Source organism: Neovison vison, chromosome 12 (genome assembly GCF_020171115.1).
Source record: "Neovison vison isolate M4711 chromosome 12, ASM_NN_V1, whole genome shotgun sequence".
In the NCBI taxonomy this organism is placed as follows: domain Eukaryota; kingdom Metazoa; phylum Chordata; class Mammalia; order Carnivora; family Mustelidae; genus Neogale; species Neogale vison.
Window position 1 is genome coordinate 123334882 of NC_058102.1, and position 13800 is coordinate 123348681.

The following is a 13800-nucleotide window of genomic DNA, read 5'->3' on the forward strand; positions in this document are numbered from 1 at the left end:
TATGGGGAGTGACTGCAAATGAGCACAAGGGTATTTTTTTGGACTGATAAAAAAATGTTCTAATATTGATCTGGTGACGGTCACATAACTCTAAGAATGTATTAAAAGCCATGGAATTAAAATAAATACATACATACCATGGAATTATAAATTTTAAATAATATCACATGTGTGCTACGTGAATTCTATCTTGATAAAGCTATTAGTAACAAATATAACACACCTAAATTTTTATCATTCTATTTTTAGAAATCTATCCTATAAGAATACTTGAATATGTAAAAATTTATAAACAAAAATGTTCACTGCAGTATTTGTTTATAACAGTAAAAATGTTAATATACATGTCCACCATTAACTAAAGGCAAAGACAAACTGAGAAAAATGTTTATTGCATGTTATATTATTTGTATATATAAAATATATGACAGATCAAGCATTGACATCCTTACGAATTAAAGGCAAGAAAAATGCCCTATTTATCTTTCACTGAGCCTTCTTGGTCTTTCCTGGGTAACACATAATTTGCATTTTCTCTCCAACTGCCCGATCTATACTTATTGGCAGGAAAAAGCCTAACTATAAACCTTACTGGTTGGATCCACTCTAAATCACTCTATGTAAACTCATCTCTCCCTCTTACTGCTGACTACGCAATTCAAAATTTCTTCCACGATCCATTTTTTTTTTTTCTTATTCCTTCTTCAAGCAGTGGACTCAAACCCTTTCTCTCCTTTATATGCCTCCAACTTCACCTCGGTCCACTTATTCTCAGCAGACTTCAAAATCTCAAAATTTCTCCCTATTGAAATCTTTCACACTTCGAATGCCTTTTTCTTTTCTCAGCCTGTTCTTTCTTCCTGTTTTGCACCTATGCATCTTTCCGAGGTTACAGTTACTCCTGACCCCATTTACTTTGATTAAAGGTGGTTCCCTTCCCCTGGCCAACAAACAATTTAAGTGATTTCTATCCCCTAAAACAAAACCTACACACACCATCTCTTTGCCTTGGCAAAAATCAGTTCCTCTCTCCCTCTTCCACCAGGAAAATTTCCTTGCTTACATGGCTAAAATATTTACTCTCTGTGACCTGGTTTCAAGTCCACTTACCATGCTTCTGCATGTGTTCATTTGTTTAATAAGCTTTGTCTGAAAACCTCCTCGTCATTTGTACTTTACCCTCAGGTACCTCATGAACGTCCACTCTGCTGTGGTCTCTGACAGAGGCAGAGCGGTACAGCAGCACGTGCTACAGTGGAATGAGCACAAGTTCTGGGTGTGGACACAGCAGTTGATGCCTTTGCTGCTTGACACCGGTCAACTTAATCACCCGAGGCTCACCTTTTTATCTACCAACATTAAGAACATACAGCAGTCTAAAACGCTACTTAGCCCAAGTACATAAATACTAGTTGCTCCCTCTTTCCTTCCATTCCAAATGCCTTCAATGACGGTCTTCCTCATGTCTGCCAACTGAAATGTAAAGTTCTGAGTATTCAAGAGACTCTGGGTTCTTACTTAGCCCCATGTTTAGGATCCTTCCTCTTACCAGTCTCCTTCACAGGTCCAGTGCTTTCATCCACTGTCTCCAGCCCCTAAACACAACCTGCCGTTTTCTCAAAATGCCCTCTCACTTGCTCCATCTTGCCCCATCAAAACGTTAACTCCTACTTAGAGTCTCTCTGCTTACCCCAACATAAACATAGTGGGAAAGGTTTTCTCTTTCCTCTGTAATACTTTATTTCAACAAGCTTCATTTCATACTGCATTATGGTTATTTGGGTGCACGTTCTGATTTCCCCAAACTAGGTGTGTGTGTTTTCGAGGGAAAACGGAGTTCTCCCCATTGGCCAGTTGAGGCATTTTAGAAATCTGATCTTAACCTTCAGAGCATCCCTTTGAGGAAGGCATTAAACCTCCATATTTATAAATAAGGAAATTGAAGCTAGGAGAAGTAAAGTGGCTTGCCTAAGGACTGTACAACTAGCACCTACTTATACTTTTTGTTTGTATATTACATATATCATAACCTCCTCCCATGTTGTCAGTTCAGAAAAACATACAATAAATGCTGAGTAATGTACAGATTTTTAAGTTTGGTGACTGAAAACAAATTCCTAATAATTCCTAAAAATTAAGGAAAAATGAAAGACATACACCCTGACTACCTTCTTTTCCAAGATAATTCAAGTAATTGCTTAGTTTTGATATTTAAGCTATACTGAAAAAAAAAAAAATTCACAGCGAGACAATAGCTTTGAAAGCTGATGTTTCAAGCAACAGAAAAGAATAAATTTGTACACATCAAGAACCAAAACTTGGAAAAGTGACTAATACCCTATCGGGAAAGTAAAAAATTCATGGCAAGAAAAAAGCCTATGGGAGGATAGGGGAGGAAAAGCCTAGGGAGGCAGAATAGCCCAGCTCTGAGAGGGGAGGCTTAGGAGAATCTGCAGAATAAGGAGAAAGGAGGACCATGGTAACTAGGATCAAGAGCCAGAGAAATGCCATCAAAGTCCAGGTGGAAAGAATTATGAGCCATAGAATTATGAGTAGCAGCAAAGACAGGGACAAGTGGGATGAGATACTTCAACCCAAGTTTAGCAGGAACCGGATATTCCTTTGATCATCTGAGATGATCTAAGATACTCCAGGCTCCAGAGACCATAGGGGGAAGGAAAAAGAGAGGGTGTGTAGAAGCCATAGTGAGTGCATATTACTGAAGAAAGAATGACATGCCTTTAACTGGGAGGATTAAGTGCCTTTACAGCTTTGAATCAAAGTAAGGTTCAAGAATGGAATGGGCTCATTTAAAAAAACAGAGCAAGGTAAATTTGTAGTTTCTTTGTCCGTAAGTTTTTTGTCCTTTGCCAGAAATCACCTAAACACTAAGTGATGATTGTGCATATTTTATCTAATGTATAGAGGGAGAAAGGTCGTTCTTACATTTCTTAAATAGTAAAATGAAGGGTTGGATTGTGCTAGGGTGCTTTAAACCTGAAATTATAAATTTTTACTGACCTTCACCCCCCCCTTAATATTATATCCTTTCCTGTTTTGTTGATTAGCTATACCTATTTCTAAAACTTGAGAGTAATTCAAATTTAAGATCAAGATTCACTCATTTAAATGGAAGTAAAAAGGAACAGCTCAATCATAGTATTTGCTTCTGCTATCTGGTGAAGTTTCATCTCATAGAATAAATAAATTTCCCTATGAACTATAGAAACTATAGAAGCTTCCTGTCCTATGCTTTACATACTCCAAAAAGAGGTATGTAGTAATTAATATAAGTTCAGTGAGTAAATAACTGAATTTAAACTGACCCAGTCTGGATGAATTGGCCAATAATGTGTTTCACTTCAAAGACCTTGGGAATGTACGAAGTTATAGCAAAGAAATAACTGACACCAGAAATGGAGGTGTGGTGATGGGGGGTCATCACTTAAAGTTCTCAGATAACATTAAATCTGCCCAACATTTCAGAAGAAATTATACATACTAAATGTAATATAGGAAAAACCACTAGACTCATATTTCAAATTGCATTACTTATAATTATCAATTTTAAGAAAATGCAGTAGTGTCTGAGACTTACAGATATTACTATATAAATGTACAAGATTTATAGATTAAAAAGATCTATTTATTACTTTCTAAAGAAGTAAGTCATATAATCCCAATTTTATACTAGAGAAAACTAAAGGTAGATGAAGTAACTTGACTGAAGTCTAAACACTTGGAATTTGAATCCAAGTTTGTCTGCCTTCAAACTCCACACTCTCTAAGTGACAGTGCCTTGAAAACAGGGAAAGACTCCTCTATATTAAAGCACTTATGTTAACCTCTTAGTAACACAGAGCCATTAAGTAGGTGAACAACAATCAACGATACTCTAGGGAAATAGTCATCATCAAAGAGTAAACACAGCAAAAAATATACTTACTCATTCCTGAGCATTCTCTATCACCATCCCACACATTAGAAACAGCATGTCCCGTCAGTAGGAGGTTAATTAAACTTTGGCTATTAATAAAAATGTAGAAGTAATTAAAACATGAATAAACTAGTTTTCACATCAAATGATCCCGTAGTAAAGAATAAAGTAATAACTTCTACATTATGTCTGTTAAGAAACAAAATTAGGAATACTTTACATTTTTATTTTATATGCTCAACAACAGCTTTCGAAATGTATCACTTAGTGTATCATCACAATGGTATCTATTGTTCTATATGTTCATCTAAATTTAACAAATTTATCTAAGATATTATGTTTAAATGGATGGGAAAAAAGTTACTTAGACTAATAACTTACTTTATATTTATAATCATCTATAAATATATATGTAATTATTATTTTTTTGTTTGATGGACCATTGAATTTTAACCTTTGAGGCACAAAGATCTAAAGAGAAGGACTTATGTAACAGAGTGGGTTAACTATCACTGTTTGACTATTTTAGTACAATTATACAGAGATTGGCGGGGGGGTGGTTTCAGAGAAAAATAAGGAAAAAAATATCTCCCTCAAGCAGGAAAGCATTTACAAATAGGTAAGGATACACTTATTTCTAAGTCGAAATGAGTCAATTGCATACATTAAAAAATTAAGAGGAACATAAAGCAGAATTTGTAAAATTCTGTTGTCATCTTTAAAGAAAGTATGAGCCATGATAAGTGCAATGCATACATAAATCTGAAGTGGAAATTATCATTTCACACATAAAGCAAGCAATGCATAAAGCACAGACGACTCAAATCCACACACTTTACGCTGTCAACACTGACAAAAGTATCTGACTCAGATTATCTTAAAGTCAAGTTTCTAAAAACTTAAGTCCATGAAGGAAAAGAACAGATTTTAGTTAATTACCTGCCATGTCCATATACAGGATCTATCAAAGGTTCATTTGAATCTTCAATTTCGTTTTTTATGTTTTCAATGCCCTAAAGGAACCAAAACATTCACTTAGTTCAAAAACTAAAAATGAAAATTACAGTTTATAAATTGACCATTTTTTATATAAATGAATAAAACAAATTTATTTAAGTAACTTTTCTCCTAAAAAGTTACCCAGATTTGATATGAGAGAACATATGAGATGAAAATGGTAAGAGGAGTTCCTCTAAGAGTATCTTTTCTTTCCTGGCTCTGCCAGAGCACTGACTATCTCATAGGTGTTAGAGCTTATGGCATGTTGGCCAAAGGGGTACTGAGAGAGGTTTAAATTTCAGCAGGAGGGAGGAGAAAGTTTTTAAATCCTAAGAGTTAATATTCATTTAATTTCAGGCCAAAGTAAATTCAGATTTAACACATCTGCTAAGGTATCTGAAGTATTTACTTAGGCCTTTTAAAAAACTTATTAGTATTAAAGACATACACATGAGTGTTGATAGAGATATCAATTAAATATAGAAAAGATCTGAAACAGAAGAAAATAGAATTCTGATTTTGCATCATCAGAAATATCAGTAATTTAAACATGTACTGATAAAGTGTCAAAGTAGGGGGGCAGGAAGCTTCTTTTCTTAAAAATGAATTTTCTGGTATTTTTTAAATTCCTCAAAAGCGCATCCAAATCCCCAGAAGTCTAGGTAAGTCAAAGACGAGGGCATTTTCATCAGCCCTGAAAGAACGAAGAATAACTGTCTGTCACTGTGCTATTCACCTAACTTTAACCACTGGTTCTATCAGATTAAGGCCATTTCTAAGGATTAAAGGCATTAGTCAAAACTCCAAATATTTAACGAACGCCTAAATATTGTAAGACAATACAAACAAGTACGAGATTTTTGCACTTGCTGCCTTGTAAACAACACAAAACAGGCCATGATAAAGCCAAAAGGAGTAATATGAAGAAGTGACATAATCCCTGGTGAGGGAGGGGACATCATCTCAAAGACCAGCTCAAGTAAGAACTAGACATGATGGTTTATTGGCTGTAAAGGGAAGAGGAGGCATCAAAAGTTTTGAGCATAGGGACGCCTGGGTGGCTCAGTTGGTTAAGCAGCTGCCTTCGGCTCAGGTCATGATCCCAGCGTCCTGGGATCGAGTCCCACATCGGGCTCCTTGCTCGGCAGGGAGCCTCTTCTCCCTCTGCCTCTGCCTGCCTCTCTGTCTGCCTGTGCTCGCTCTCTCTCCCTCTCTCTCTCACAAATAAATAAAAGTTTTGAGCATAAAAAACGGGGGGGAATAATGTATAGTCAAAGCCAAACCCATAAGAGGCCAGACATCTTAAGTCCTACCCTCACTGCTCTTTACCACATCTAACGAACTACAAAGTACTCGTGGTTCCTTCTCTTAAATGTGCTTTTTAAATTTCCAAATTTAGAACACACTTCTAAATATGGTCTTTTTCTTCTCCATTTCCATGCCTACTGCCCTAGCTTAGGTTCAGCGTTCAGTAAGCACTCTTTCTGGTTTTCCTGACTCCAGTCTTCAACCTCACCACCAACTCCCTCTCACACAACTCTTACCTCAATTTAAGGAAACTTATCAACAAAAGATCTCGTTATTACCTTGTCTAAAATTTTTGCTCTGTTCTAATATTGACCAAGTGAAACTGCAATTATTTTTTTGGACAGAATACAAGGGCCTTAACATTCTGAGCCTTTTTTACATAAATAAAATGCTGCAGTAAAACTGAACTCCTTACAGTTCTTGTGGTGTTACACCCAAATTCATTATGCCTTTGTACTTGCTGTTTCCATGGCTCAGAAAATCTTCCCACAGCTTTTTCTTCTAGAAAACTTTTCCTCATCCACCAAGACACTATATCCACCAAAGGGTCCCTACTATGTAAAGTCTGTCCTTGATTCCACCAAAGACAAACAAACCAAACCCAAGATTCAGGCTACCTTCTATTCTACCCACCCTCCCCACCCCCATGGCTTTGTGCATGCAAGAAATAAACACCTAAAAACAGAACCCGCATGGAATTGTTAATGTGTCAATTTGTTTTTCACAGTACTGGTGAGGAATTTAAAAAAAAAAAAACTTTCTCACATTATAATTCCAATCCCTAGCAGGGAGTCAATGACCAATGAACATCTGTCAAATGAAGGAAGTCTGATAGCAGACGTGACACATCTCGCAGGATACTCAACTGAGACTAATAGACAGTTAGAGATAGGAGATTAGGAGTTGGGGAAAAAAAGGTAGGATAGAAGTATACGTGTTGAAATTAACCACATAAAATTAAGTTGAGAGAATAAAATGCCCATAAGAGAAAAAGCGTGAAGATGATAGGGACTGAAAAGTTCTTCAATATGAAAATTTGGACTGGGAGAGAAAGGAGCAGGAGAAAACAGGTAAAGAAGAAAATGAAGCTGTTGAAAAAAGGAAGTGAGGGTTGGGGGAGATGGGATCACAGGACAATAATAAAAGGGAACTAGCACAGTGATTTATTGGGTCAGTTACGAGAGGGACTGAGCGTCAGAAAGAGCTTCCAGAAAGCATTAAGGTTGTCAAATGCCAGTTACTGCTAAGATGAAAGAAAATAAAACTCAGAAGAACTGAGAGCATTTCATAATTAGAATATCACTGTTAACTTCTATAACATAGAAATCAGGAGTAAAACTAAGTTTGAAAGTGGTTAAGTACTAAGTGAGTGGTAAGAAAAGAGAACTGGATGATTCCTTATCATCAGCCTAAGTAGACTTTTATTCTGAGATTAGAAACGGTACCAAAAATAAAATTACTCATCACAGCATGAAAACTAGTACGAAACTCAAACTAATAAAAGCCAGAAGAAGTATCTTCTTAAACAAACCTTTGTCAGTAACACAGAATACAGAAAAAGCAACACTCCAAATTTGTTTCCCCACATTGAATACTGGTCCAAGACAGCATCTTTTAATTCTGATAAACTTCTGAATGATCTCTTTCTGGGGGGGGGGGGGAAAGAATTAAGTATTAGTATTAGAGAGGAGAATGACTACATTGACAAATGCGAAATTTTTAAAATTGTCTTATACATTAAACTGTATATGTACAAATGAGATTTCTGTGTCTCAAATTTTTCAAATACAGATTTAGCCATTAAAAGCAAAAGCTGCTGCTGACAAATGTTGCTAAATATATACTATTAAAATAGAATGCCTACTTGGCAGGAAAACTCTTCATCACTTAGGTGAACTGTCTGGCATCAATAAATTCTACAATAATTACACATTTTTAAAGAATGAAGTAGCTTTAAGAGGTGTTCAAGAAAAAAAAAACTTGACTCTGTAAAGCCTAAAAATTACGTAATAAATATCTGAATACCAAAGATAAGGTGTACATTTGTGGCTTCTTTTAAAAGAAAGTAATATCGTATTTCAAATGCCACTTGTAATACTATCAATGTAGCTATCCTTACCTTTTACAATAAAAGGTTTAATGTTCTAGTGAAAATATGGCACTTTTAGCGAGAATCACAGAAGGCATATTTTGGCAAAGAAAATAATTCAAATATTTATCCTATTAGAAATTTTTGTATTCATTCAGGTCAGAGAGACATTAAGCTAGAATGATTTTTTTCATTGTAAGCGATGAAGAAGCTTTTAATATTATAAAAGGTGTATTCTGGTAGTTAGCTAATTTAGGAATCAGAATAATTTAAGTAAACATTAATAAATTACTATTTAAAAAACTGGTAACAAATTAATCCTCAATTATATATATCTAAGTACCTTTCCACAATATGAACAGACTTAAAATGGCAATGTGTCCACAAGGTAAGTATTTTAAATGTTCCAATGTTACTTACTGAATTAATGCATGAAATCGCTCAAAGCCAAGCTCTTCGACAGCCAAGGCAGCTATACATAAAAGACACTTTTCAGCACTACACATGGCAAATAAATGACACAAGATACACACAGCAGGCTGTAAATACTTTCAAGCAATCAAAATTTTCCCTATTTCCTTACTCCCTTAAAATTCTCTGTTTATTTTCAACTTTACTATAACACAAATTTTTATTTCAGGATCTTAGTTACCATGGTTATCACTAAAATGGATATAATACGGAGAATGTAGAAGGGTGATTAAATGATAAACATTTATTTTCAATTCAGTCAGGCTAGAATACTACATAAAATATGAGAAATTATTGACAGTGCTTCACACATCACTGAAATGTGTCTTGCACTTTAAAATAATCTTCCGAATCATAGATCCAAATAAAATCATCATAGTTAATCTTCTTCCTTTATAATATAAAATCTTTAGGTTAAGTTTAATTTTTAAACTAATGTGTATAAAAAGGAATAGCACTTTGAAACTACACAGGTTCAACAACAGCTTTAAGTCTGTTTCCTCATTTGTTGGTACAATTGTTAGAGAAGTTTTCAGTAACTCATTTGGATTATGATCATTAATACAGTACAATTATAAATTAAAAAAGCAAAGGAAATAAATCATTTAATTTAAGGTGATGTTTATACAGCACTTTATACTAAGTGCCAGGCCCCTCTGTAACTGCTCTATAGGTTTTATCTCATTTAATCATCTAACAACCCTATCAGCCCCATTTTACAGAAGAGGAACCAAGGCAGAGAAGAAGCCTCCCTGGAGCACAATGCAATGAACAGCAGAGCTGAGATTTGAATCCAGAGAGTTGGCTCCCTTTACAAAGATAACACCTTTAAAGATCTCAAACATGAATCAAAATACTTCTAATTTATCACAATGAACAATTTTATATATATTTTATAAAGCAAATCTTAGTACTTTTAAATATTAATTCTTATCAGAGAATATAAGAAATTCATTATGAATTCAAAATTAGGATTTTTTGAATTACAATTAAAAATATTTCATTAGGCTCTCCTTTTCAAATCACTTTAATTTTCAAATGCTTTAAACTACTTTTAAAAATCTTTACCAGCCCAAATGGGTTAATTTCAATAAGCTTTTGACATGCATGGGAAACAAACTGAAATTGAACCTGAGCATTCACTATTGCAAACAAGTGTGCATTACTGAAAGCCAAAACTACACACACCACACAAGCCAATGAAATTAATGTTTGTGCACAATGTACTACTGACAAAGGGAAAAACAGTTCACATGTAAAATTTCAGGATAAAATAAAAATTCAACCTAACCTTTTCCAAACTGTACTAATTGCTCTGCAGTGCTTGATTACCTAAATAATTCTACTGGGTATACACTATGAAAGTAGACATAAAGATAGTAATTTAGAGAGAAGAGGCAAGCAAAATAAAAAGCTTAGCAGGCAAGATGATGAAAAATATAAAACACAAGAAAAAGAACATAGCTGGGAATAAAGGAAAGAACAGGTAAAACAGATTGTTATACGGAATAAAAACTTTAATGTAAGTTCTTTGCATTTGACAACATCTAAGGTAAATTCTCAAATTTTCAATTAACAAAACTTCTTAAATTTTTACAGTCTTAACCTAAAAACAGATTTAATATATGGTTTCATTTCATGTCCACTTTTAAAATGAGGCAAAGTGAACTGGAAAACTACTAAAATAGGTTTTTGGAAAAGAAATTAAATCTAATATGCCCACCTAAATTAGTTACTCAAGTACCAAAGTTAATACATTATAAAGGCTATTTAACCTAGAGTGAAATTATACAGTGTACCCTATGGCATGTATAGATTGTACTACAAAAATACTAACGAAAAATGTTAAAAGATCGTACTATTTTCTTGCATTTTCGTGTATAGATTGGCTTTAAGCAGACAGCCTTTAAAAGAACTTTTAATTAGTCCAACTGTTCCTCTGTCAGGATTTTAATGTCCTAAGTGAAACTATTAAACATGCTTTCATGCAACCTAGTAAAACCTGGAAAATAGTTTAAAACCAATCTTAAGATTCTTGACAATCATCCTCGGGAATATTTTCCAATTTTCTTCTTCAACTGTCATCATCGACTCTCAAAGTATATTAAATTCTTTTAGAAAGGCTATATTTAAAAGGCCTCAAAAAGAAAGTTATTCAAGTGTTTAAATTTTAAAAATTATTCCTTGCAAATGTACACCTATTAGAATTTGCCACTTTAACTACAGCAGAAAGAAGACTGACATTACAGAGTCATTTCAGCCTGTGGAGACAATTGTGCCTCAGGGATAATCCTACATGGAAACTGAGATATATATATATCATGAGTAATCAAAATTTACTCTCTGTAAATCAGGTGTCCAATTTCTTTAAAAATAATTTCTGCAGAGATGATCATTAATGGAATGCATCATAGGCAGAATAAGTCACTTCTTCAATATAAACACATGGAACTACCAATTATCAGAAGTCACATACTAGCAAGATCATTCCTGAAAAGAAAAACAGAAAAGCGATTCTTTATCTACCTTCAGTACCACCAGAAGTCTTCATTTTACTACTGCATTCTGGCAGTTTTGAAGTTGATTACATAAGAAGTTTCAAAGGCTACAATCCACAGAATATGTGTTTTTTTATGAATAAGAATAGCTTTTGTTTACAGAGAAATCTTCAATAATGAAAAACCTGAAAGAATAATTAAACCCTTTTTTAAAACTACCTAAAAATAACCTATATATGTAGACTGTATTACACAATGTCCAAAAAGTTCAGGAGGAAAAGAAATAATATGTAATGAAGAATAATGTCCCCATCTCTGCTCTAAGAAACTAAAGATATTTAAGAAATTTTCTAATGTCCCCCCAAATCCTTTTTTTCCCCCAATAGCAAGAAAACTAACATTAAAGCATCTAAAACTAAAGTACATAGGATTATGTTCTTTTAACTTTCTGTATTAGAGTTCCAAAGCTCAGAAGAGATTGTCATCAAGCAGAAACTAACTAAAACTTATAGAGAAGTTTAAGAGATACAAATCCTTTCTTTTTTCCAAAAATGACATGATAAACAAGTGCAATATCCTCCAGCAGCTAACATAATTGACAGGGAAATGAAAAATTCTAAGGCTCATGAATTAAGCTCAGGCTAAAAAAAATAAGTGTTATGAAAATTTTAAATTTTTTTTTCTTTAAAAATTTCAACAGTTTTATTAAAACAAAGATACAAGAAATGACTTCAGGAAATAAAAATGTATCTTACAAGAATGTTCCACTTGGCAGCTAGACTCTGCACGACTCCCAGAAATACTAGCCGTTTCCTCGGCTGTCTTTCCTCTTAACCAGGAAACAAGGCAGTATGATCCAGAGTTGTCACAACAAGCACTCTCTAAAATATCACATAAGGTATGACAAAGGAGTTCCTTCCGCTCTTCCTCTAAAAATAACCAAAGTATCAGTTATAATGGTTTTCTTTGAAAAGAAAAAATCCTGTCATGGATAACAATAGTAAGAATGTTTTAACTTAATAATGAAAACCAAGCATTTTAAGTGGAGGATTCCTCCCCCCATAAACAACTTAGGTTTTTTAAAAAAAGTGCTTAAGGATTAATATGTCATCAGTATTAAATGTGGCCATTAATTAGAAAAAGAATCCAGAAAAATGAAGAATTAAACATTAGGAGAAAGAATAGGTTACTTGGAATAACCTGGTACCGATCACTCCCCTTTCTGAGGCAAAGGGAGCACCGGGAGCCCTGAGGGCTCCTTTACTGCAGGACCAGGCACAGTGGGAGGGCCTGCTGAGACTTCTATTTTTTCCTCATTTCTGAGTTAGTCTAATGTCTTTGATCTCCTTGTCCCATAGGGGTAAGGATAATGAGGTGACACATAGCACATACTGTACCACAATTCATTACAGTAGCAGACACCATCGCGGTTACGTTGCATAATACAGAAGCTCCTGATACTATATTGCAGTGATCTGAACATTAGACTTTTATAGAAAGGGGCAATGAGAAAATGCTCAACGTCTTCCTGGGCCTTAGCCACCTCCCCTTTCCAAGCAGGACAGCTCTCTAACAGTAGGACAGCCCTTGAAACTTTCAAAGGGGATACGATATGTACACACATCCTACGTAAAATTTAATGCTCTGGGGAGAATTTTACTTCTCTTAATAGACTAGCAGTTCTTTAAAGGCAAGAATTAGGTCATTCATTTTATAACCACCACGACATTCACATTTGACAACGCTATTTTATCAATGTAAATATATTTCTGTATAACAACTATTATAAGTTTTATCAATATAACATTGATGTTAATAATCATATCTCTTGATTTATTTTCTACAATTTATTTTGCATTTCAACTATTAATTAATAAAAAATACATGAGTGACACTTTAGCCCTTAACTTCACAATCATTAGATTCTATGGGTATGGTTTGGAATGGAAACTGTTTTGCCTTTATATGCCAAACCAGGATTATAATATATTCCCCATTCTTCTAAAAGTTATCGTGATGTTCACATGAAATTGTTCACTTATTGAAGGAGAGACTTTGTAAACTGTCAAGAGAAATGCAAATGTTTGTTATTATCAGGTAGCACCACACAGCTCTCTGACCTAATCATAGCGGCGCAGAAGCTAGGACAGCTTCGCCTGCAGTGTTATCTGCATTGTGTAAGGCACTGCACTAAAAGTTGCAGGAATACAAAGATAACTCAGTTCTTGCTGAGAGCCAAGTAAGACAAAATAAACACAAATGACCATTCCTTATGGTATGCTATCATTTAACAGTTCAGGGAAATGGCACCACTTTTTAGTGAGAGGCCAAAGGATTTTGCCCTTAGTTTTATTATCCTGTCTTAGACTCTTGGGTAAACCAAATTTGGTAATACACATATTAAAATGTCACTGTTCATGAAAATTTCTGAAACACTGAAAAAACTAAACCTCGAGAAAAAATATCCTGTTGATAGTATACTTTTTAAGATAAATAAT

At 34.4% G+C, this 13800-nt stretch overlaps 1 protein-coding gene across 5 annotated transcripts in view; it reads right to left on the reverse strand.

The window, feature by feature from the left end:
* The window catches only part of MINDY3 (MINDY lysine 48 deubiquitinase 3), a 92934-nt gene that overhangs the window by 61733 nt on the left and 17401 nt on the right, over positions 1-13800 (reverse strand). For 4 of the 5 annotated variants that reach the window (XM_044229278.1, XM_044229277.1, XM_044229276.1 and 1 more), the window contains 5 exons: positions 12058-12231; positions 8754-8805; positions 7776-7890; positions 4877-4950; positions 3947-4026 (listed from right to left, as the gene is read on the reverse strand). In XM_044229278.1, coding sequence (XP_044085213.1) covers positions 3947-4026; positions 4877-4950; positions 7776-7890; positions 8754-8805; positions 12058-12231 — 495 coding nt within the window. Of the gene's footprint in view, positions 1-3946; positions 4027-4876; positions 4951-7775; positions 7891-8753; positions 8806-10095; positions 10172-12057; positions 12232-13800 lie in introns of those variants that run through there. The other variant, XM_044229280.1, reaches the window with a different exon arrangement.